This window comes from Haliaeetus leucocephalus, unplaced genomic scaffold (genome assembly GCF_000737465.1).
Source record: "Haliaeetus leucocephalus isolate CR32 unplaced genomic scaffold, Haliaeetus_leucocephalus-4.0 Scaffold646, whole genome shotgun sequence".
In the NCBI taxonomy this organism is placed as follows: domain Eukaryota; kingdom Metazoa; phylum Chordata; class Aves; order Accipitriformes; family Accipitridae; genus Haliaeetus; species Haliaeetus leucocephalus.
The window spans coordinates 3,978,383-4,001,455 of record NW_010973082.1 but is presented as its reverse complement, the minus strand read 5'-3'; the positions used below and the strand labels follow the sequence as shown (position 1 = coordinate 4,001,455).

Here is a 23,073-nt window from a genome sequence, read left to right as displayed (position 1 = left end):
GGGGGGGGGGGGGGCGGGGGCTGGAGGGGGACCGTTTCCAAGCATGGGAGACAGGCTGCCGGAGCCTCACGCCAGCTCTTCCCCTGCTGTGGCTGCCAGCTCAGAGGCGGAAGAAATCGAGGTGCTGGACTCCGAGGATGTCCTACCTATGGCCGCAGAGGATGTAAGTTTCCTTTGCTCGGTGCCTTCCCTCCTTTCCCCCGGGGCCGGGTTAATCGGCTCAAGCTATTTATAGATGAAGTCCGGGATGGGGGGAGGAATGGGGCTGATGACCCTCTGGGGCGAGGGAAACCCGCCGTGTCCCCCCCCCGCCCTGCGCGCCCCTCGCCGCCGGGTGTCTGCGGGCTCCGGCAGCCGCCGGGCTCTCTCCGTCCCCGGGGCCGCAGTTCCCTTCTCCTCCCAGCCCCAGCCCGGAGTGCCCCGGCGGCAGCGGCCCGGACAGGCTGCCGGTCCGCTCGGTGTCCGTGCCCGGAGCCGCGCCGCCGGGGAGATGCTGGCTCACGGCGAGCTGCAAGCCGGGCGGGCCGGGGCAGCGGGGCTGCGCGCAGAGGCGTCTCTGGAGGCTGAAGAGGGGCTGACGCCTTGGCTTGAGGGGCTTCCCGGGGACAGAGAGCTTCTCCAGAGTCCCAGCCACTCGGAGGGTGACAGATATCTCTTCCAGCCCCCGAGCAACAAACAGCCGAGGAAGTTTTTTCCCCAGCTCGGCTCGGCAGGGCTGATAGCTTCTCTCCACCCTCTGAGCTGTGATTGCACCTGAGGGTGGGATATCTTGGCACCGGGTCTCAGCCTCTGCTCATCCAGCCTAGAAGGACACCAAGTGGTCCTGCGTGCTTCGAATCTGCTCCTGCCAGGCTGAGCAGCAAAGCCTGCAGAGCTGTGGCGGTAGTTCTGCATCTACCGGTCCCGGAGGCAGGAGCTCGCTGTGCACCTGTCCTGGGAGGGAGCGAACGTGAGCAAATCCTGCATGCCTGGTGCATCCCAGACTGCTCGCAGCCCTCCTTCCCAGCAAACTCTGCTGGGATGAGGACTGTGCAAAGTGTCTGCTCAGTCTGCAGAGGTAAGCACAGGGTCTGTTCCTGCCTGTGGAGGCATGAAGCAGCGATATAAACGTCTTTCTGAAGCGGGCTGTGTCTCAGGTCTTGCACCGATATGAAAGGGACGCTTGTGAACTAAGCCTCCAGCAGTGGCACATCCCCTTTCCCCTCTACTTTTATGACACTGCTGGAGGAGCCCGTCTAGGGCTGTTTAGGGGCAGTGTCTGCTCCTCGTCCCCCAGCCCTTCCTTCTGAATCACCTCGAATTCAGTCGCTGTTGGATTTTCCTCCCAGAGGGTAGCGGAGGAAGTGCAGTTGCCTGGTAGAGCTGCATTCCCCAGGCTGTATTCCTGAGCACTGTACAGTCAGGAGGAACCGTGTGATGCAGTTTGACCTCTGCTACAACACTGCCAGCTAGTCCTAAGAGGAGCATGCCTCACCCATGAGGGGCATGTGTAGCTTTCACTCGGAAAGGGTGGCTTTGCAGGAGCTTTCACAGTCCAGGTTGCCAAATCCTGGTGCTTGCTTACCTCGGACTGTGACCTTTTCCTCCCTGACAAATTTTGTGCTTGTCTGGATGGTCTACAAGAAAGATTTCCTGTTGTGTTACACATGGGACCCTTGGAGTTACTCCAGCCTCTACATGAATGCAGCCATTAGCAATTCAATCCTGCCAGGAGCCCAAGACATGCTGAAGTGCTGAGTGCCTGGCAGGATTGGGGTCTTGAGACAGGAGAGGGACCATGAGCTTTCCTTGGTGAAACCTAGATTCTCATCCTAGTTCCGCTACTGACTTGCTGCTTGACCTTGAGGTAGGACAGCTTCGGTCTGATCCAGCTCGCAGTGTCTTGCTGTTACTTACGCTGGGATCTGCATTGTTACTTGACTCTGGTACCTTGTTTTCTGCAATCAACAAAATGGAGCTAGAGCCTGCAGTTGCATTGGTTATGGGAAGCTGCTGAGACCTGGCAATAGATTATGTGACAGAAGCCTGAGGTATTGTATATCATCTGCAAGTCGGAAAGGCAGGAAGTGGTGTAAATGCCCTCCTCCTCCTCAGCCAAGATTTCCTGCTGAAACAAGCAGGCTGCAGAGCATCATCTCTGAAAATTCAAACTGCTCTGTGCTAGCCCATGCCCCCCTGAGACCTAACTGGGGGTTGGTTTTCTGTTGTTATTATTACATTTGAGAGCTTGATGTAAGCTGTCTGGCTTGGCCAGCAAGAACTGACACAAGGTCAGTTCTTTATGTGTTATTAACCACAAAAATATTACGTAGTGGAGGTTTGGCTGTCATAGCCTTGACAGTGTATAACAGCTCAGCTGTGATGTCATTACAGCTCTCAGAGCAGCGTTCCACAAAGCCAGGATTCAGGCAGTCCCAAAATGTTCTGTTTAAAGTGCCAGGCTGATTTATGATGATAAATGGGAGTTTATAAATGGATAGAGGCATGGAGAGGAGGGGAGCCAACAACTTAACTGATTAAATGGAATTCAGTGGCCTGATATCCCACTGTCTCTCCAGTCAATTCTGCTTTAGATCTGCCTACCATGTGAAAGGAAATGTTCTTCCAGGACTAGCCAAGACTCTCACCAGAGCTCTGCTTTGCATATAGCACAGTGAGGACATTTGCTTCTATGAGTCTGATGTTTGTTATTTTACTCATTTTGCTTTTCTGGGAAGGTGAATGAAGCAGAAACAGTGTGCTGAACAGCGCTTCAGATAGGAGAGCTAGAAATGTGCAAGGTTTTTTCTGGGGATCCCAAGCCAGTGGTTACCCCACTGTTGCCCCATGGAAGTTGTTCTCTTCTCAGCTGGCCCCCCAAATCCAGGGGAGATGAGAGAGTGCCTTAAACAATTCATTAGGAATTTCCTCTGTTCTGTGGGACAGTGAGGCAGCAAGCCTGGGTCAGGGAGGTGGCCTGACGTCAGCCTTTCTATGAAGCATAAATCAGAGGCAGTCACCAGCTTGTTTTTTCTGTTCCAAAGTGACAAGGACTTGTGGAACGTTCACATGGTCATCAGTATTGAAGTGGAGCTTTCTCCTATACAGAGCTTTTAAGGCAGATCTTCTAGAATGAAAGTTGTGGGGTAAAACCTTGTAATGGGCTCCCTCCAGCCTTCCACCCTGCCACCTTGCATGAGAGGAATTACCCGTTTTTCAGATGTGGACGTGTGAGGCTCAAAGAACTGATGGGTTATCGAAGACCTTGGAGCAAGTCCCTGCCAGATTTAGGAGCAGGCAGCAGACAAGCCTCTGACAACCTGCAGGGCAGTCTGTGGGTCAGTGTTGGGCCACAGGATCTCAGAAAGGGATCTGAAAAACCATTGCTAATTCCTCCCTCCCCTCAGTATACACCAAGCTTTCTTGATCTCTGTGAGTAAAAAAGCCTTTTATTCCTTGCTTGCCTGCAAGAAGACAAAGAGGGAGAAAACAGAATTAACACATGAATGTTCTGAGTTCATCCTAATTTGGATTTGTAAATGAAAACTGTCCTCCCTGTGGTTGGTAGCTTCCCCCTGCCTCCTCCCCCGGAAGGGTAGGTGATTCTGGGATGAAGAAGGATGTTGGAAATGGCACTAAATCATTTGGTTATTTCTTTGTTAGAATATACTTCTACAGTTTACTGCATGTTAATGTCGTTGCTCTTATACCTTCTTTTTCTTTTTTCCTCCCTTATGCATTGCCTCTCAGCACTGGAAAGCCCTATTTGATCAGGTATGTGAACAACTGATATATTGTCTCTGTCTTGTGAGCAAAGTGTCTAACCTCCAGTTAATTTCCTCTGTACTAGATTTTCCCTGCATTTAAAATACAGCCTAGGAATAATGTGCTCCGTGCTCCCGGTTCCCACGATGCTGGTGTGCAAGTCATAATTATCACTACTGCTTTGGGCCTTTCTCTCAATTCCTCTTCAGAGTATCCAGGGACAGAAGCAGGCCCAGCCTGGCCATCCCTACTAGCACAGAGGCTGAGCCGAGGTGCTGCAGCAGGTGCTCTGTTCGCTGCCAGTTGTGCTGTCCTTGCTCTGTGGATTAAAGGATCTTCTACTCTTTGAGGCAGGCAAACTATGACCTGTAAAACCAGCACTGTATTTTTTGAAATGGCTCCCCAGCTGCTAAACTAACTTCTGCGGGGTTACATCCTCCAGGGGACAACCTGCTGCTTTAAACTTGCGCAGAATTAGCAAAGTATCTGCTTCTGTACCAAAGACTATGGTTGTATCAGGTAAATGCCTTGTGGGTCAGATCTGTAGCTGGCTGAAATCAGTGCAGCTCTGTAAAGCTCTGAGTTACTGCTGCTGAGAATTTGGGTTGTGGATTCCAGTTTGTAAATTATGCTTTTAGCTGCTTTAACTGACATGTTTGCTTTGTGGTATTCCTTCCATCTGCCAGGTTGAAATGTGAAGCAGCTATAAACTGAAGGATTTTTCTAGGCTTGACTTGCTTTTAAACTGCAGCACTCTCTTGATGTCATAAAGTTTTGTGCTGTTGTGTGTGCGTGTAAATGTCACCTTCTGTAAGGGAGCTCACTCTGATGCTGGCATCGTCCTGGCAATACTAAAGTTCGGATGGGATTTTGTCCCTGCTTTATGAGGCGATAATCTTGCTTCTGTGTCTGGCTGAACTGCAAAGCCAAAAGCTGTGGTGCAGTCTCCGGGAAAGGATGTCCTTGGTACCCTAGGGGTCCCGTTATCATTCAGCTAATAACTGGACTGCCTGTTCTGATGAGTGCTCATTCATACCCAGTTAGCTGTGACCGACTGCTAATCCACGTGTCTGGACTGCAGTACATTTGTTGTCATACAGTCAAGCAAGCTGGCAGTTGGGAATTAGATTACTATAATTGTTGATCACACCTAAATTGTGTGGTGTATTTGAATTTGCTGGGGCTCATAGGGTATGCTGCCACTCAAAAGGTGGATGCAAGATAAATTGCTTGTGGTCTGGGCTGAATGTTTGTTTCAGCCACTTTGAATTCTCCCCCGTCTCAAACGTTGGCCTTAATTTGGAGTCTGATTCTACAAGCATCCTTTGAAGTCACTGAACCCTTGCGGGATGGGGCTCTTGGCTGGAAGCTACCTCGGGCTCAAAGAGAGGAATCTGTAATTTCCCACTGGACTTGCTTGAATAGTAGATGGGGGTTTTTTTCCATCTTTTTTTCTTTCTAAGGGAGGGGAGAGTTTGACTGTTAGATTTACAGAACATTACCCCAGTAACAAGGGAATGGGCTGTAAAGACAGACCTTCAGTAATTAGCTATATTTCAATTAAGGCTGCAGCTGAAATTTAAGCCTTGTCTGTAAAGCTTTATTATCAAAGAGAATGCAACCTGTGACAACTAGTCGTAAGTCCTGAATAAATCAATAACGTCCTTGTTGCCTGTGGGCAAAGCGAAGGAGCTGCCGTCTTCCTTGAGCGTTATATCAGTAATACAATGCAATTAGCCCTGCAGTGAATTGCAAGATGCTGTTTGTCACGGAACAAGGTTGCTACTCCCAGCAGCTCTATGCTGGCAGGAGAGGGTCGTGTTTTGTTTACCTCTGATTGGCATCCACATGAAACACGAGGACAGTCTTAATAACTAAAGAAAGCCTGTGCATTGAAACTCGGAACAGTTGCAGCCCTCCCTGGGAGATATGACCTGGACTGATGGGTTCTTGGAGTGGAAATGGGTGGCCGAGGATTCACGTGCCCTGTGCATTTGTGACTCATGGGCTGGGACTGAAGTTTAATACCCACCCTCTCAGCTGAGACACGTGCGCCTCTGCGTTCACCACCTACCAGGAGAGCAGCAGAGCAGGAGAAGGCTCTGGAGAAAGTGTTAGAGCAGCTGGAAGTTCACAGGCTGGGAGTCTGCAAGTCTCGTGTGTCTGGGGTGATGGAGTATGACAGCAAACAATGCAAGGGAGGGGTCAGCACTTCCCCCCACCCTTGCCTTTGAGGGGGGAAGAAATTATTATTAATGCTTTTTTTTTTTCTTGTGGGCAGATTTAAAAAAAAATATTTTTATTTAGGTTTACTGACAAAAAAGCAGGTTTCTATTTAGACATACAAAATTAAAGGGTTTGGGTTTTTTTATGACTCCCCCCCCAACATCTTAAATTAAAAATTCAAAACTTCTTGATAAAAATTGCTGCTCAGCCATAAAGCCGTGCTTTTTGCTTGTTTATTTTTGGGGAGAGGAGTGACTGACAATGCTTTCTGGGGGAATTTTTTATTTGTTTTGATCCAGCTCTAATCTGTCACACTGGGAACTGTCAGTGACTCAAGCCAGTATCTCCAGCCACTTGCAGATTGCTTCTTTTTAAGGAGTAAAAGAACTCAAATTTGGCAAAAAGGCAGATCCAGAACGGCTTCCTAGGCTTTCAGGTTCAAAGAAGCCCCTTCCAGGGCAAAATCCTGGCTACACTGAAGCAAGTACCAAAATTCCTCCTACATTTTGTGGGGTAAGCACTTCACCCAAGAGTTTGGGAGTAGGCAGACTCATAGCTTTTCAGTGCTGCAGCCAGGCAGTTACAGTACAGCTGCTGCTTCATACTGTGCTTACGAGATGTGTTTTTTATTACAAGGCCATGGCCCTCGGGCAGCTCTAAGTCACTTTTATATGGGAACTTTTATAGGGATTCATACATTTATTTATTGTGCTCATAAACACCCTCCACCCCCACACACACATTAGCTCCGCATCTGCTGCCTTCTGCAGAGACTGCACTGTCGCTGAGCACTCCATGCCATCTCTTTGTGGAATCCAAGCTCTGAGCAGAGAAAGGCATTGCCTCTCTCCATCCCTCTGCAATCACTTGGGGTTTTCTTCATTTGTTCTTCACTGGCCAGAAAACCATTTTTTTGTTAATCTTCTGGTAAAGTTAAAAATGTGACAATCCCAGGAGCAGGTCCTGACAGTTTCACACTTCTCTGTGCTAATAAGATCCCTTGTTAATTGCCTTGCATGCAGACATGAATATCTCACTGTCCTTGTTGAAGCCAAGTTGTCTGATGGTTAGAGAGTGAGTCTGCAGATGAGTCTCCTGAGGGGCTGTTCATGCTTTGCCATGTCCTTTCCAGGGCCTTGGTGCCCTTCTTTGCCTCCATGTCCCCAGTGCCCCTGCTTTAGAGATGACTGTAGCTAATCGGTCTTATCCAGCCCTTGGCTGCGCTGACTGAAAGGGGCTATCTAGGAGGACAATGTTCATTATTAGGACAGACCTGCCTTCTGAAGGTGGCTTTTAGCCTTGTTAGATACCAAGAGCTTGTATCATCTTTTCTGTTTCCCCATCCCTATGGCTGCTGAGATTTCAAGTGTGAATTAACATTATCAGCCCTCATCTCGGAGTTCTCACTTCTTCTCACCTGTACCCTGGTTTGTAGTCATGACAACAAGCTTGTTTTAAATAGACATACACAAAACTCTCCCAAAAGACCCTCCTCACTGGCTCAGCACCTTGATCCTATTGCTTGTCAATCCAGGCTGTCTTTTTGTTGCAGCTGCTTTAGAAATCCTGGATTTCTTCCTGAGACTTGTACGTGGGTGTGATGGCAACAGATGAACAGAGTTTATGGGGAATGCAGAGAGATGCCAAGTTACCCAGTCTGTGTAGGCAGCTAATGGAAAACTTGAGCTCAGAAACAAGCCTGTAGAGATATCCTGGACCAGAGGTGCACTTACCAGGAAGAGTTCAGTTGCTGACACTACCAGCAGTGGGTGCAGCTGAACCTGCTCTGCCATGCTCATAAAGCATTAAAATATGCTTGAAAATATGCTGACTTTGCAGCTTCTTAAATCTAGGGCTGGTTCCTGCACGAATGAAATTGCAAAGCAATCCATAAAATCAGGCCAGCTATTATCATGGTTGGCGGTAACCGAGAAAGGGAATTATTTTGTACTCAGTGATCTTTTATGTTAACTGTGTCCCTTTTCTCTGGATAGCCTTTAACACAGGCAGGACGAGCTATTTCCCACAGTGTAAAAGAAATTCCAGTTTGTTTACTGGGGCACTGTTGAGCTAAACATCCCACTTCACTTTGAAAAGTTTCCCTGACTATTGTTGCTGGCTAACCCCTGCCGACTGTGGCTGGAAGACCTCACCAGGCAGGTGTCTCTGAGCTCTGGGCAGTGGTTTATGCCTGGAGATTTTACCACTTTCTCTGACAAATTGCTTGTGTCTTACCGCTGGGTGTTGTGGGTCACTGGGAGCAGGAGGAACAGAAACTGCAAGATGAGGAACAGGGAATGATGGCAGTGAGAACAGCAGTACAGACAGGGGGGTTGAACACAGGGTTGTATGCAACCTTTAAGCCCTTGCCTAAATTTTGGACTGTCACTGCCTTTTTAGAGTAGTTTTCGTCAGGACATATGTCCGCATTTAAGTGGAGTGGTGCTGCAAAGAGTTTATAGGAACTGGAATTAGGAAATAGTCATAGACTTGTACTTCATCTCCTAACGTGAACTGGAGAATTAGAGCTACTGATGGGAAGACTGTCCATGGTGATGACAGATTAGCAACCAGGCCCTAAAACCAGGGTCTGCCTTGTCTGCTATATTAGATGCTTCTGTGAGCCTGACAAAAAATTTGCCCCCCTTCTCCCCCTCCACCAAGCTGTGCATTGTAAAGGGGAAAGACACTTTAAAAGCTACAAGGGTCTCTTGGCAATGCACAGAGGGGGTTCTGCATCTGCCCCACGCCTCGAAGTCTAATCTCATTTACAGTTGTCAGCGTGGGCTGCTGGAGTAGATGAAAGGCAGAGGACAAGGAGGGAGAATAGATTAGTCTCGAGCAGAGGGCACTGGGAGTGCACCTGCCTCTGCCCCGCTACCTTGAGGAGGGGCGGCGATAGCAGCTGGGCATGTGTCATCTGCTGCTCTTTGAGGCGCCCAGCCATGGAGCACACGATTAATCACTCAAGGGGCTGGGCTTTTGTGAGCGATAAAGCCCTGGGATTTAGGCAGGGCTCTCAGGCCTTTTTTTCTGAGCAGCGCCATCACTTTACATTTCTCAAGTGGCGTTTTGGTCGCAGGGAGCTGCTGTCTGTGGCCACAATGCTTCCCTTTCTCCTCCCCCCCCAAACTGGGCTGACCTTTGTCATGCAGCATTAACCCTTTGACTCCTCCACTTTGGGTTATGGAGTTGGGAAAAAAAAAAAGAGTCCCTTCAAATTCATTGCCCTGTGGACAGACTTGAAGGGAAGAATGGGCTGGTAAGAGAGGATCTGGTTTTGCTGAAGGAGATTGGTTTGCTGTTGCTGCCTGGATTATCAAGCCCTCGTTGCCTTCTGCCAGAGGCTCTTTTGAATACAGCAGCCCCTGGGAAAGAGGGGAGGGGAATTTATCCTTCCTTCAGTCAAGGAGGGAAACTGAGGCATTGAGCAGCAAATAGATGTCTGAGAGACTATTCCCTCCGCAGGGTAATGTCTTGTCTTTTACCATGCCTGGATTAGCCTGTGTCTGTCCCCAGTGTTGTTACAGCGGATGGCAATCTCCCAGCACTTCAAGGCTTATACCCAGATTTGGCTTTTAGCCACGATACCCTGGAGTGATGGCTCAGCATGAAAAAGCTACATGGAGGTCATTAATGATCTTCCCGCCTCTTGCAGGATGAACAGCAGAAATTCCCCAAGTTCTTCCTTAATCTTCTAATACCTCTGTACACTGAACATCAGCCAGCCCTTAAGCTGGATGCGGGTCTCTGGGATTGTCTGTATTTACACCTTCCCTGCAGCATGAATGGTTTGTGGTCCGCTATCCCATTTCCCCTTTCCCCGGCTATTTGGTTATTCCTCTGTCCAATCCCACTGGCCTGTGCACAGACTGTTGGCTTTGCCTAGTGCAGAAAGTTGGGAGTAGAAGCCATCCATATGAACTAGATATCAGCAGTGTAGCAAACACAGCAATATTAAGCTTGTGCTGGTAGAAGTAGGCATCTCCTGAAATGTTTCAAGGAGTCATAACACACACCGAAAAGCACATGGAGGCTGAGTCAGTCTTACACAGCTCGTGAGTTATTGGCAGCTTGATGTCTCTAGATTTGTAAAAGCCTCAGGAGGCTTCCTACTCATTACACATTTGTGTACCTTCCATGTCTGATCTGCCTGGAAACCTGCACATTAGAGTGCAGTGTCCAAGAGGGATGGCAAGCTGCATTGAGAGGGTTGTATCTCTCTGCTGCCTCCTGATCCCAGCTGCAGTGGGAGGCTTTGGTAGCGTACGCTCTGCCATTTCAGCTGAATGACCAGGATGGTTTTTAGGCACATAGATCCTTGCTAATGCATTGTTCTCAAATCCTGTCTTGCACATAGAAAATCACTGAAGCAATAAAAACATTTAAGCCTACATGTTTAAAAAGAAAGGGGGGAAAAAGGCCGTAAACAGAGTGGATTGATGCTGTTCTGCAAATCAGCTGGTGCATTGTGCTCTGTGGCTGTGTGCTCTGTTATGACAGAGAAGGGGAAGAGATCATCCTGTCTCCAAAGGAATAAACCAGCTGCTTAGCGAGTGGAAACGGTTTGGAGGTGCTTTTCTACACCATCATGACTTATGCCTGTAACATTTACAGGGCTTTTAAAGTTACTCTCTACCAGACCTGGAAAGCAAGTGTTTCTCTTCTGCGGTAGGAAGTATGATGTTCCCATTGCCTTACGGTATTTGCAGTCAGTGCAAATGTACTGGGGCACGTTTGCAAATTAAATGCAGCAGTGGGCGTGTTTGAGTTTGACAGCAGCCAAGGAAGCTGTGATCTCTTTCTGTCTCCTCACTAGGCATTGTACAATGTGTTGGTCTGAAAGCAGCTTGGTACCAACACCCCACGAGACAAAGTTGATGGGGTTCAGTTGATGACCTGTTTTCCTGCACCGTTGTATGTACAGGCTGCTGAGGAAAGCTGATCTCTGAATGCGCTGGATTTTTATGTGATTCAAACCTTGCACTGTTTGCCTGTTCAGGCTGTAGCACTTTGAACAGTCACTTCTTTCCCTCTCCTCTCCTAGTCTCCTGAGTGGCGACATCCCCCCTGATTCAGCTGCTCATGATGATGCCGGGGGTATTCTATCACCAGAGACAATGTGTTTTGGTGAAATGTGTAGTGAAAGTCCTGAACGTTTGTGATTACACCAAGTCTCATTTGGACCTTGAATTCCTTCAACTTTAAAACCCCAGCACTAGCAAGACACAGTGAATGTATGTATTCTTAGTATATGTTCCTGTTGCTTAGGAACAGCTGTCTGCAGTGACCCTGTGTTGCTAGTGAGAAGAGTAACGATGTGTGAAACTAATGTTAAACAAGCAAGATCAATCTTACCCCTAGGAACTGTTCTTCATGTTCTTTGATACTTGACATACTCTGTAAGTAGCATATACTCTGGTGTTTCCTGGGTTGCATGAGGAAAAAATAAATGAGGCTGCTGAAGGCAAAGCTGTTTGTGACTATCATCAAACCTCTGGTCTCATGTACTACTTCAGGGCAGTGTTCCCTGAGGAAGCATCTCTTTGCCTCTGTGATCCTTCATGATTAGGTACTGGTAATGATGGAAACCCTGCTTTGTGTAGCATACTTGTTTGTGATGTACGATTGTAGTGGAAGTGCTTGTTGATGACAGCCTACAGCCAGCAAGACATAGTCAAGCTTACCTCTCGGCAGCGAAAGGATCAATATTATAAAAGGTGAAAAATGGAAAGTTTTACAAAAACTGGTGGAGGACTTGATCCTGTGTGCTCCGACTTGGTCTAGCAAAGCGCTTGAAGCACAAGTGTGACGATTGTCCTGGACCCTTTATATGTGTAACATCAACTGTATGTTTTGCTGGGGCTGGTACCAGAATGGTGTGTGCCCTAAGGGATTTGGAGAGCAAAGTGGGTTTTTAGTTCTGCCCCTTGGCTCTGAAAGAGAGCCAGATGCTTGTTTCCCTCTGCTGGCTTCCTGCCACTCCTCTTCCACGTTTACTTACCCTCCCACTGAGAAAGGGAGGTGGGCCTTGAGCATCTTTCCTCACTGCAGGCAGTGGCCTCCATGGAAGGATGTTGCTTTTTAGCCTTGTTGTTTGCACTGGGGAGGAAAATGAAAGTGTTTAATGTGGTTCCTTCTTCCATTTGAACTGCTGCCTCTTGCCTCAGCTACTCCCTCGTGGTTGCTCATAGAGGAGTTACTTTTGCACGGTGTTGTTATCACTGGATTTATGTCTCTGGGTTGTTCTCCTCCCTGTCAACGGGGAAGGCACAAACATTTTTCCTTCATGTGTCTGCTGACAGTAGTGTTTGGGTTTTGGAGAAATGTTTATTTTGCATTGATTTGTGCATTTAGGCAGCCCCTTTGGGGGTGACTGCTGTGAAGAGCATGGGAGATGGTCCTGCTGCTGCTATCTTTGGTCACTGAGCTGTGCCTGGAGACCATGGCTGGAGGAATAACTTACTTCCGACCTAAATTAAATGTCTGAAGAATCTTTATTGAGCTGCATGTTTGCTTTATCACACTTGGACTTGCCAGCCCTGGGAACTGTTTGGGGATGTCTTGTGCATATGCGTATATGTGCAGGATGGCTCTTGTGCCTTCAGCATGTTAAATATTCTGCTGTTGTCTCCTCTAGAGCTCTATGAACTAGAGTGTATGTTGGCTTTTTTAGAGGATTCTCCAGTGTTGGGCACCCCCACCAGAGGTTTTTGCTGTTGCAATGCTTTTCAGTCAGTCTGTATCCCAGAGGCTGTAGTGTGCTGGCTTGCTTGTGTGCTCTTCACCTGATGGGTGCCTCCTGCCTGCATTCATTGCCTTCTACAGCATTTGGAGAGGCCAAACCCATGTCTTTTTACGAATGGGTGTATGGCCGGTTTATCTACCTGTCAGGTGCGACAGGAAACAGCTTTTGTGGTAGGGCAGCAGCATAGCTTCATAGTTATATGTGAGAGCTGAAGCTGGCTGGGATATAAATACTGCACATTTCCCTTCAACAAGATGGGTGCATTGGGTGACTTCTCCCAGGGTGGTGATAGCCAAAATGTCTCCCAAAGAATTGTCATATATGTCTGAAACAGTATCTTCCAGCCTTATTCCCTCTGTGGCCCATGAGCTGAGAGCTGCTGTTGCTGCATTGATTTATGGGATCTTTTAGGATTGGTACTGGTGGCCGAGAAGAGCTGGGGCAGAAAGTCATTTGCCAGCTGCTGATTTATGGCCCTAGTAAACAGTCCTGAAAAGCACAGTGAGAATTTTCTGGACCTTATGTGGTTCCAGCTGACTGAAAGCTCCAGGCTGTTATTTGACCATGTGGAGTAATAAAACTGTAAAAACTAATTAACTTTTGGGCCCACTGCAAAACAAACTAGTTCATGCAAAAAATTACTCCATACTTGCAAGCAACAGTGACTTTATGGGCTTATAAGCCTGTATTTAATGACCAAGCATGTAGTACGATGTGTGAAGTATGTTCCTTTTGCTGACTTCTAAGGCCAAACAGAATATAACAGGCTCTACTGATCATTGAGGGTCTGAATACCAGCTTGGGATAATGTTCTCTTTCATCCTTATTAATTATGTAGCTGATGTGTGGGTGGAGGTTTGACACAAAGCTGCATTAGATGTTTTCTTGTAGTGTCTAACAGCCTGAATTACACACACCCAACCTGAGCCGAAGCAGTTCATTCAAGGAAACATGCTCTCTGCAGTGTGAGTGCCGTAGTCTTTCTGAGGTCATTCTCTGCTCAGCGTTCCTCCTGAGGTATAGCTGAATGAGCTCTTTCCCGGAGGGAACACCAAGGTATTTTTCTGATGTTAGCAGGCAAACAGTCAGCCCTGCTCAGGACCTGCCTCCCGTGATGAGGATGCTCTGTGTGTGCCAGTTGTGATGGTGACATCAGAGAAGGGATGTTTCTGAGTGCCCCGGTACTGTGTTCCTTGCCAATGACAAAACACTTACCAACATCTTATAGATGGCCCAGCCTCTGTCATCCTACACCGATTTGGACGAAGGGAGTGACTGACTGTTCTTCCTGCTTAATCAGATTACTGAGGTAACCCTGCTTCTGTCCCATCACTCCTGCATTACTCAGTAGCCCTTAATACTGCATGTTTAACTGCCTGTATTGTTAGAGTCAAAGCTGTGCCTGCTGATTCCTGTTCTCCTTTGCTAGGGTCTATCAATTTAGCTGGTGGCAAGAGCTTTGTGTAGAGCCACATGATGCCGCTTTGCTGTTCTTTTCTGATCGGTAACTCATCACCCCAAAGAGCAGGGCTGGCCCTTTTGCAGAACATAGGATGCTCTGGAGTAAGCTGTGCAGTTGTTTGCTATGTTTGAGCTGCGCAGGCTTGAGCTATGGTTCCTCAGAAAGCAGACAGTGCATGGCCTCTTCTCTGCCCCTGTTGAGAAGGGAGGGGAGGAAGGTTGAATATTGTACCAGGTCCCTTTGCTGCCCCGCTACGTGGCTGTGGAATGAGGGAGCCTGATCTGGAGCTACCTGCTGTGGGGGGAAGGTTGTGTGCTGGCCAGGTCCGCGTGACCTGGGTCATGCAGATAGAGCATCTCATACCTTGGCAAGATATTTGTCATGATTCCTGATACAGGAGCAGTATTTGGAATTTGAAAGAGACACTATCTTAAAGGTAGGAAAACTGTGATGTGATGAGATTTTTTAAAAAATTATTTATTTATTTTAAAGTTTCCCCCCCTCTCTTTCTGATGGATATGCTTGAATTGTCATGGTACTCAGCACCAGAGTACCAACTAGCATGGGTCTATCTCAAGCTTTGGTTTTCTCTGCTAAGCTAAGTATTATTGCAGAGCTATTATTTGACCTAAAATACGTGTGTGTGTGTGTACTCACTGCTATAGAATTCTACTTTTTCACGCATCAAATCAAGTCCCTGTGGATTTTCACCTCCTTCCCAGGTCTGGCAGACAGTGAAAAAGGGAGCTATTTTTAATCTGAAACGTTCTGTGTTTCAAGTCCAGACTATAAAATGTGGTTTTTCTCCTGACAAGTTTCATGGCTGATTGCTGTAAAACTCTTTGTCTTTAAAGGAAGGATAAAACTTCCTACAGGAAGGGCAAAAGTTCTGATTTTTGGGGCTATGGATCTTAGTTCCTTTGAGAAACTGAAAAACAGTGGCAATCACTGTCCTTGTATTAAAGAATTTACTGAGAAGGAGGAACAATTTAACAGAGGAGTCTAGGAAAGTCAAATGTGGTAGAGTGATATCAAGAGACGCAGTTCTCCTCCAGGAGGGGGAACGATAGTCACTGGATTAGGAATTATTTCCCTGAAACAGTATTTCTGACAACCAAAGAGATGGGCATCACTAGAAGAATGGTGCTTACACACCTTGCATCATCTTCTTGCTGTCACAACAGTTCTGTCATCCCACTGGAGTCACTGCTCCATCTGTCCTCTTGAAAGGCTGACATGTATTATCCAGAAGAGAAGATTAATTTCTGGTCCAAGTGTTCTCCCTGCCCAGAAGAAATGGGTATAGAAAAAGTTTCTTCCTCTTGTCCTGGTTTCAGCTGGGATAGAGTTAACTGTCTTCCTAGTAGCTGGTACAGTGCTATGTTTTGAGTTCAGTATGTGAAGAATGTTGATAACACTGATGTTTTCAGTTGTTGCTCAGTAGTGTTTAGACTATAGTCAAGGATTTTTCAGCTTTTCATGCCCAGCCAGGGCACCTGAACCAAACTGGCCAACAGTGTATTCCATACCATGGGACGTCCCATCTAGTTTAGGAACTGGGAAGGGGGGGGCAGGGAATCACCGCTTGGGGACTGGCTGGGTGTCGGTCGGCGGGTGGTGAGCAATTGCCCTGCGCATCATTTGTACATTTCAATCCTTTTATTACTACTGTTGTGATTTTATTAGTGTTATCATTATCATTATTAGTTTCTTCTTTTCTGTTCTATTAAACCATTCTTAGCTCAACCCACGAGTTTTACTTCTTTTCCCGATTTTCTCCCCCATCCCACTGGATGGGGGGGGAGTGAGGGAGCAGCTGCGTGGTGCTTAGTTGCTGGCTGGGGTTAAACCACGACACTCTCCACACTGTATGTGCTGTTCTGTGCCCAAGCCCAGTCTGATGGGTCAAAGGGGAAGTCACCTTCCAGGGCAGGTCCATCCTTCTGTGCTGACTGTCCTGTACCCAGGGGTGTGATGATGGGGATAGCAAGTCATTACCACCAAAGTGCAGACACTTGTCTAAGCAGTAAGGGCTGAGACCTCTGGCTTCTTTTTGCTCTAAAGGGAGGAGGAGGGAGAGAGGCAGAACAGATCTGGCGGTACAGGAAGGCTTGAGTTGGGGAAAGTAGCATGCCCGGTTTTGCAAGGTAGCTTTAGGTCAGCACTTCAGGGTAGGCGGTAGGCTGGATGACTTGGGTGTGACAGGAGCAGTGTTCCCTAGTCAGTGCTGAACCCTGTCCCCCCAGCACTGGTGGAACTGCTTCAGTGCAAACCCCGGCTCAGCTTTCTTCTGGCTCCCAATGCTGAAGGGGCTAATCGTGACAGTCCGAGGGGTCTCTGTGCTGGTGGCCCCTTGAGCTGGGACAGCCCTCACCTGCCCTGCTGCAGCCTTGGTAAGCACAGAATTGCAGCTAATGAAACACAAGGTAAGATAAGCTCCCTGTAATTGTATGGGCAGAATTTTTCCTTGCTGAGTAAATTTCCATCTTGGTTACTAACCTGGCAGCACCCTGCAGACGTAGCCTTGGTCTTTGCTCTAAGGACTGTCTAACACAGGCAATGGGTAATGGCATCCTGGCACCTGATAAGGCTTAATGGGACAGCCAAGCTCTGAGTCCAGCAGAATACCCGCAGTACTGCCCTGCAGTATGCTCCTCTCTTTTCTGCCTGATGCAGCAGGGGAGCAGCACTTGTCTCCTGGGGCTAGCTAGATCATTGGTGTTTCTGCCTGGCCTTCGTCTCACTGGTGTTGCTCACCAGATATGTCACTAAGCAGCAGCAGAGAGAGACCCAGTGGCTCAGATCTGATTAACCTCTACAACTTTATCCTGTGTCTTAATTGGATTAGCTGCAGGGGGGTGGTTTCACTATGGTTCCTGTTTTTTTCTTGAACCGGTACTTATCACTGTGACATCTGATGCAAGCAACAAGTTAGAGTAGCAAGACCTGTGAATAAACAAGTAGTGTTTGCTTCTTCCCCACTGCTCAACTAACAGCTCCTGCCATTATGTTCTGAAAAATTGCTGTAGCTGATGCCTGTGAGATGGGTCTGAGTAAGCCCTGCAATCAAACCTCTTGGGAGGTGTGGGTCTCACCTAACAGCCTGGATGCCAGACCAAGAGTCCCTGATTGCTAACTGCAGTTCTGTCACTTTTGGGAAGGATTTCTGCTCAGTAAATGTTCAAAGCAGTATTAACTTTCCATGTTCAGTATCTTTCATCTTTTCTCTGAGCTTTTTAGTTTCCTTCAGGGCCTGATTCTTCTGTACCTTAGGGTTTTTGCTTGTATCGCTGCAGTGGCTGTGGGCTGTAGGGAATTTGCCTTATTCAGCACTGCAATAGCCCTTCCTCTTCAAGGACTTCAAAGCTCATTCTCCAGTATCACTTCATTTAGTTTCGCAGGTAGGAACAGGGAATAAGGAGATCAGTGATCATATCCTGTTACAGTGGGGGACAGGCTGCTACGGACCTAAAAAAGGAGCAGAATCCATTTGATCATGGGATTGCCCCTCATTCCTCAAGCTGCTGTCAGCCTGCGTGGTGCCCAGTTGAGAAAAAGGAGAACCAGTTTACAGGAGACTACCTCATGTCCATCCTTCTGCCAGCAGCACCCAGTTACCTCTTCAACAAGCTTAAAATAGAAGCCATTCTCTTTGCCACAGCTGTAATTGGTCCTGGGTTGGGCACTGGGGAGGGTCATTCACTTCCCTGAGACGATAGAAGGGGTACATGCTGCTGAGAAGCTCTCTCTTATGTCTGTTTCTAGATAGCTGTGCACAAAAAGAGTGAATTGTAGGTGTGATATCAGCACACGGCTCTGTTCCAGGAGGAATAATAAATGTACCAGCACCACTCTAGCTGTTACAAGATCAAAAGTGCTGTTACATTAAAGCTGGTAATGCTGCCTGGCTTGGCAAAAGGGCTGAGAAATTGTTCCAGGGTTTTAATGTATGTTCAGATAAACTGTCTTCCATAGTGACGATCAGGCCTTTGAATTTAGTCCATGTACAATAGCGTGGGTTTTAGTGACTTGGTGAAAATGCAATTCCAAGGAATTCCCTCTTTGCACGGGGTTTGAATGCGATTCATTTGTGAACACTGTGTGCATCACAGTTACAGTCTCTGACTAGAGAGTTCAGTACTTCATTGCATCTGGAGTGCCTTTACGGGGCGTGTTGTTGTCAGGCATGGTCTGTGCTGCTGCTTGTAAAGAAAATGCAATCATTAGGTTGAATTACGATGGATGTTAGTTTCCTTTTTCCAATTTAATGTATTCATGTATTTTGTGTCCACTGGCCACTCAGCAGCTTGTAGGCTGGATATGTAAATTGGTAGCTGCAGAGTATGACTGATCCATTAATAGGTGGAATTTGATGCTTATAAAAATGAATGCATTTAATGTTGCATGGCAATGGTTTGCTTGAATTTTTAAGTCGCCTGAGGATCTCTTACTTGGAATTCTGTGGCTCAGGCTATATTTGTTACAAAAGCAATACAAATGGAGAGGCCCTGTGGTTTCAGAGGGTTGGCTATTCTTTTGTCTGTGAGTATCACTTACACTTTTTCTGTATCAAATGTTATTCCAAGGAAGCTGTGAAAATGTGAAATGCAGTGATATCTGAAAACAAAGCATTGCAGTCCAAAATCACTGTGTCCACAGAAATATCTGTCTTTGGAGATCTGTTCAGATAGTATTTTTCAGAAAAAGCCAAGTTTTAGTAGATAATTTTTCATTATTAGGCTTTCATGGAGGGATGTAGAGGACTAAAAGGATTTGGTGGGTCATTAAAATAAGTACAGATCTGCCACTGTGGGGTTTTAAACACAAGATGAAATCCTGGCCCCTATGAAGGGGCCTCATTTGCTTCCTTTGGGCCCCATGCTAATTTCATTACTGATTTCAGAAGGGTAAGGACTTCCCCTGATTTTAATTTTACAGTGTTTCTTTAAGCATGCAGACATAGAAATATTCAGTTTCTTTTGCTGAGGGTTTTATTAAAGCTCACATAATGTGCACCCCTTCCATGGTAGAGCATTCGTGTGATAAATTTCATTTTTCGAGCACATGAGGTTGTGATGATCCCTCAGATATTGAGAGGCTGCATTCTGAAAACATTGGCACTTCTTGCTTTTTCCTTTATCACTGCAAGACAAATACTTCAGCTCTTCATCACTTATGCAAGCCTGGGCTGAAAGGGCAGTAACAAATATACAGGGAGAATGTTGTGATACACACCATAAAGTTGTGCCAAGGAGAAAGGAATATCCAGGCTCAAGTGATCTTTTTCCCTAAGGCTTCTATGGTTTATTTTAATTTTTTCTAAGGTGAAGTGCTGGATCCAAGCCTTGGTAACAGCCAGCATCTTTCATGTCAGAGAAAAAATTCTTTGCTAGCGTATTCCTTGGCCACAGCCTCTCTAAATGCTGGTGATTTCAATGCAGCAGAGTTTGGCCGTGGAAAGACTATCATTACTGTAATAATGTACAGCTCTGTGGGTACTGCATGCATCTCTGACTGATCTGTTCTCATAGGAATGTATACCAGGGTTAGTCTGAACAGTGTCTCCATTTTGCAGCCTGAGGAAATGACCATGGTTTGGTATGTTTCTGAGAAGGTGATGGAAAGAACCGGATTTGCTGGGTGAGCAGCAGGAATAGAACCAGGATTCTAGTACCAGTGTGAGGTAGCTGGGGGTGTGAGTGGCACCTTCATGGCACTTCTTCGCCACACTGTGGTGTTTGAAAAAAAATCTCCTAGAGGCAAGTAGGGGTGCTTGGTTATGATGTCTTGCCTCTGAAGCTAGCTAGTTGTGATTGCAGGGATTTGCAGTCTGCTACAGGTTGGCATAAGCCCATCTTTCAACTTGTAAAAAAGCTGCTGTGATTGTTTGAAGGACATCAGGCAAGTATGCAGGCAAAACCCAGCTGCTTTTCTTCTGGAGGCTTGGTCTCTCAAATAGTCAGTGGCCAGGGTTCTTGGGAGTCTGATCACTCTTTGGGGCTGCAGAAGGCAGCACTGCACTGTGGATGCCTCGGCCAGGTCACTCTAACCACCAGCTCCTTGTCAGAGAGCTCTGGCCTGCTTTGCTTGGGCTCGGCTGGCTGCAGCACACAGCTCTGTACACAGCAGACAGCTCATGTGGCTCAAGGGTGAAGGAATGGTAAGATGTGTAGGTCTGAAAAAGACCTCAAGAAATTTCCCCCCTTCCCCATCAGCTCCCCACCACAGATCAAAGTTATCTAGACTGTCCCATTTCCTTGCTGTAGGAAGGATTCTCACTCCAGCTTGTCTGAGACCAGGTCCACAAGGCCTGGGAAGAGGAGAGTGAATGGAGAAGCTGTTCACCAGAACCTGCTTCTTCTGGTGGCACCAGCTGGCAGTTTCTGAAATAATTTTTACGTTAGCCGCCTCCAAACTCTGTAGAGGTGAGAACTGGAGCAAGCAACACTGGTCAATTAAAATGGCCATATAATTTTCATTGCCATAATAAAGACTAATGTAAAGTAAAATTAATTATTTTATGCAATAGGACAGGAATTACTCTCAGCTAAGCAACCCAGTCTGTTTGTACTTCCCTACTTGCTACAACAAACATTTATCTATGCAGTGAGGTTTTCTAGCATAGAAATGCTAAGAGAAGAGTGTGATGGCCATGGGAGTTGGACTGGCTTACTTTCTAGCCATGTTCCCTCCCTTGGTAGGTGAAGAGGCTGATGGCTAGCTTCCAGTTAACATAGTTATTTTGCTAGCTTACATGGTAACTGTGCTGAAGATCCTGCTATTGCCTGGGTAATCTCATTTCTGAAGAGGGATTCTGCCGAAATCTTTGTCCATGGAATGAGCTGAGTCAAAACTCTAGTTTCCCCTCCATGCTGGGGAAATATCCAGATTCAGGGTGCAAATCCTCAAACCAGCAGCAGGTTTGTGGCTGTCCTACACAGGACAGAAATACTACAGAGCCCAAAGCAGCTTCACAGCTGGGCCACAGCTACTTCCTTTTTTGTGAAGAACAAGCAGCAAGACTGACTCACTGGCTTACATCTGTCCCTGGGAGTGCAATAGCTTTGCTGTCCCATGCATGCTTATGTGTAGTACTTTACTGCAGGGCTGAGCAAGGCTGAAAATCTCTCAGTGTATCTCCTGTCCAGCTCCTCCAAGTCACTCAGTATGCTGAGCAGAGCCTGGTTATATCTGTTCTCCATCTGTCCCTTCTTCCTCATCTTCACTATCATTAATTGTTAGCATCTGGCTTGAAAGATTGCCTCTTAGCACGGTGCTGATGGGATCTTTCCACAGAGGATTAAGGCTGGAGTGGATTGACAGGAGACAGTATCCTTGCTGTGGGAAGTTTGCCAGTTGTGTGTGGGCTCAGTGCTGCTGCTCTTCCAGTTACTCCAGTTCATGTCAGGACATAGGCAAGAGTCAGTTGCAGCTCCATGCCCCCTCACTGCGGCCAGCTGGCCAGATGTGGCCCTGTGCACTGCATGCTGGGTTCAGGAGAGGCCTCCTGCACCCAGCTGCTGCACACAGCCTTTGTCAAGACTTTCTGCCTCTTTATATCAGCTGCATCATCCCATGGAGGTGGTTTCATACCTAGCTCATCAGGTGGTTTCCACTGTGTGATTGCAGTGCTTTAATCAAGTATGTGGATAACGATAACAGCATTGTGGGGGTTGCTGGCAGTAGGAGCTGAGATGTCATTTCATACTGTATCATGCTCCCTAGGTGGCTAATGTGTCTGTAAATCACACAAGTGCTTTCCTGTAGCTTTGCTTTCTGTTACAGCCTCAGCTGCCAGGATTTCATGGGACACAGATCTTAGCTTTTGGCGAAAGCACAGCTTCCTTTCCTTGTAAAGGTACTTAGTATGTATTTCCAGTGTCCTGAAGTGTAGCTGAAGGCCCTGCTAAACTCACTGAATCCAGGCCCTGAGAGATGATATTTCTTTTTGCTTTATTTGGTTTGTTTTCCTGTGGAGTCTGTATTTTTTCCTGTATGTGCACGGGGGAGCAGGGGAGAATCCCTCGGCATTTCAGGAGATTCAGAAGGTTTTCCCCTTACCTTGTTGGTCTGCTGATCTGTTCCTAACAAGTCCTTGGAGGCTCTTGATGCTCTTTCCCAAATATGTGTCCTGCAGTAACCAAAGGGTATTTGTTACCTTGGAAGGACAATCTGGGGCCTGGAGGCACATTTACTCCTTGCTGTCAGTAGCACAGGTGATGACTCTCTTTTTCCATAGTTAGGACAGACTGGCAGAAACTCTGTGTTTTGAAGCTGTCATACCGGGGAGGGTTTCCATGTGTGTTGATGCTGTCTACAACTACAACTGTTGCAAAAAAGTCTTCTCCCAGTCTAAAGGAAAACCTTTATATCTAATCCATCTCAGACTTTAAATCTTAAAGATAGCCAAGTAAAACCAAGAATTCACACCAAAGGGCTCAATTTTGTGGGCTTCTTGGAGTAAGTATTAAAAGATCTTCACAGAGTTTAGAAGCATTGTTGGTTTTTTTGGGTTTTTTTTTTGGTTTGGTTTTTTTTTTTGGTATGAAAATCCCACTAGCTGGTATTCCCATGTCCCTTTAAGCCATTTGAGGTAAATTTTTTTTTGTTTCTTTAAAACAGTTTTTATCCTGGCTCATGGGGCTGTATAAGTAGAAATTAAAACACTGCTTGGTATTTCCTTGCCCATCCTATCTGTTCTTCATCCCCAGCACCTTTCAGCTCTCCCCAGCTCCCCCCGGCTTCCCTCCCCAGCTTGCCTTGAAGGGCTGGGAAAGCCGGCGCTGGCGCATTATGTTGCCAGCCTGATTGTTGTGGGGTTGTGTTTGTGTGGGGAAGGTCACGAGACAAAAAGACCACCAGGCAGGGGTGGGCGGGGGGTGTTCAGTCCCTC

The 23,073-nt window shown here is 47.0% G+C and overlaps 1 protein-coding gene across 1 annotated transcript in view; it reads left to right on the top strand.

The window, feature by feature from the left end:
* Window positions 1-43: 43 nt before the first annotated feature.
* The window catches only part of RHBDL3 (rhomboid, veinlet-like 3 (Drosophila)), a 64,940-nt gene continuing 41,910 nt past the window's right edge, over window positions 44-23,073 (top strand). The window contains exon 1 of the mRNA XM_010578740.1: window positions 44-163. Within this exon, the coding sequence (XP_010577042.1) occupies window positions 44-163 (120 nt within the window). The remainder of the gene's footprint in view (window positions 164-23,073) is intronic.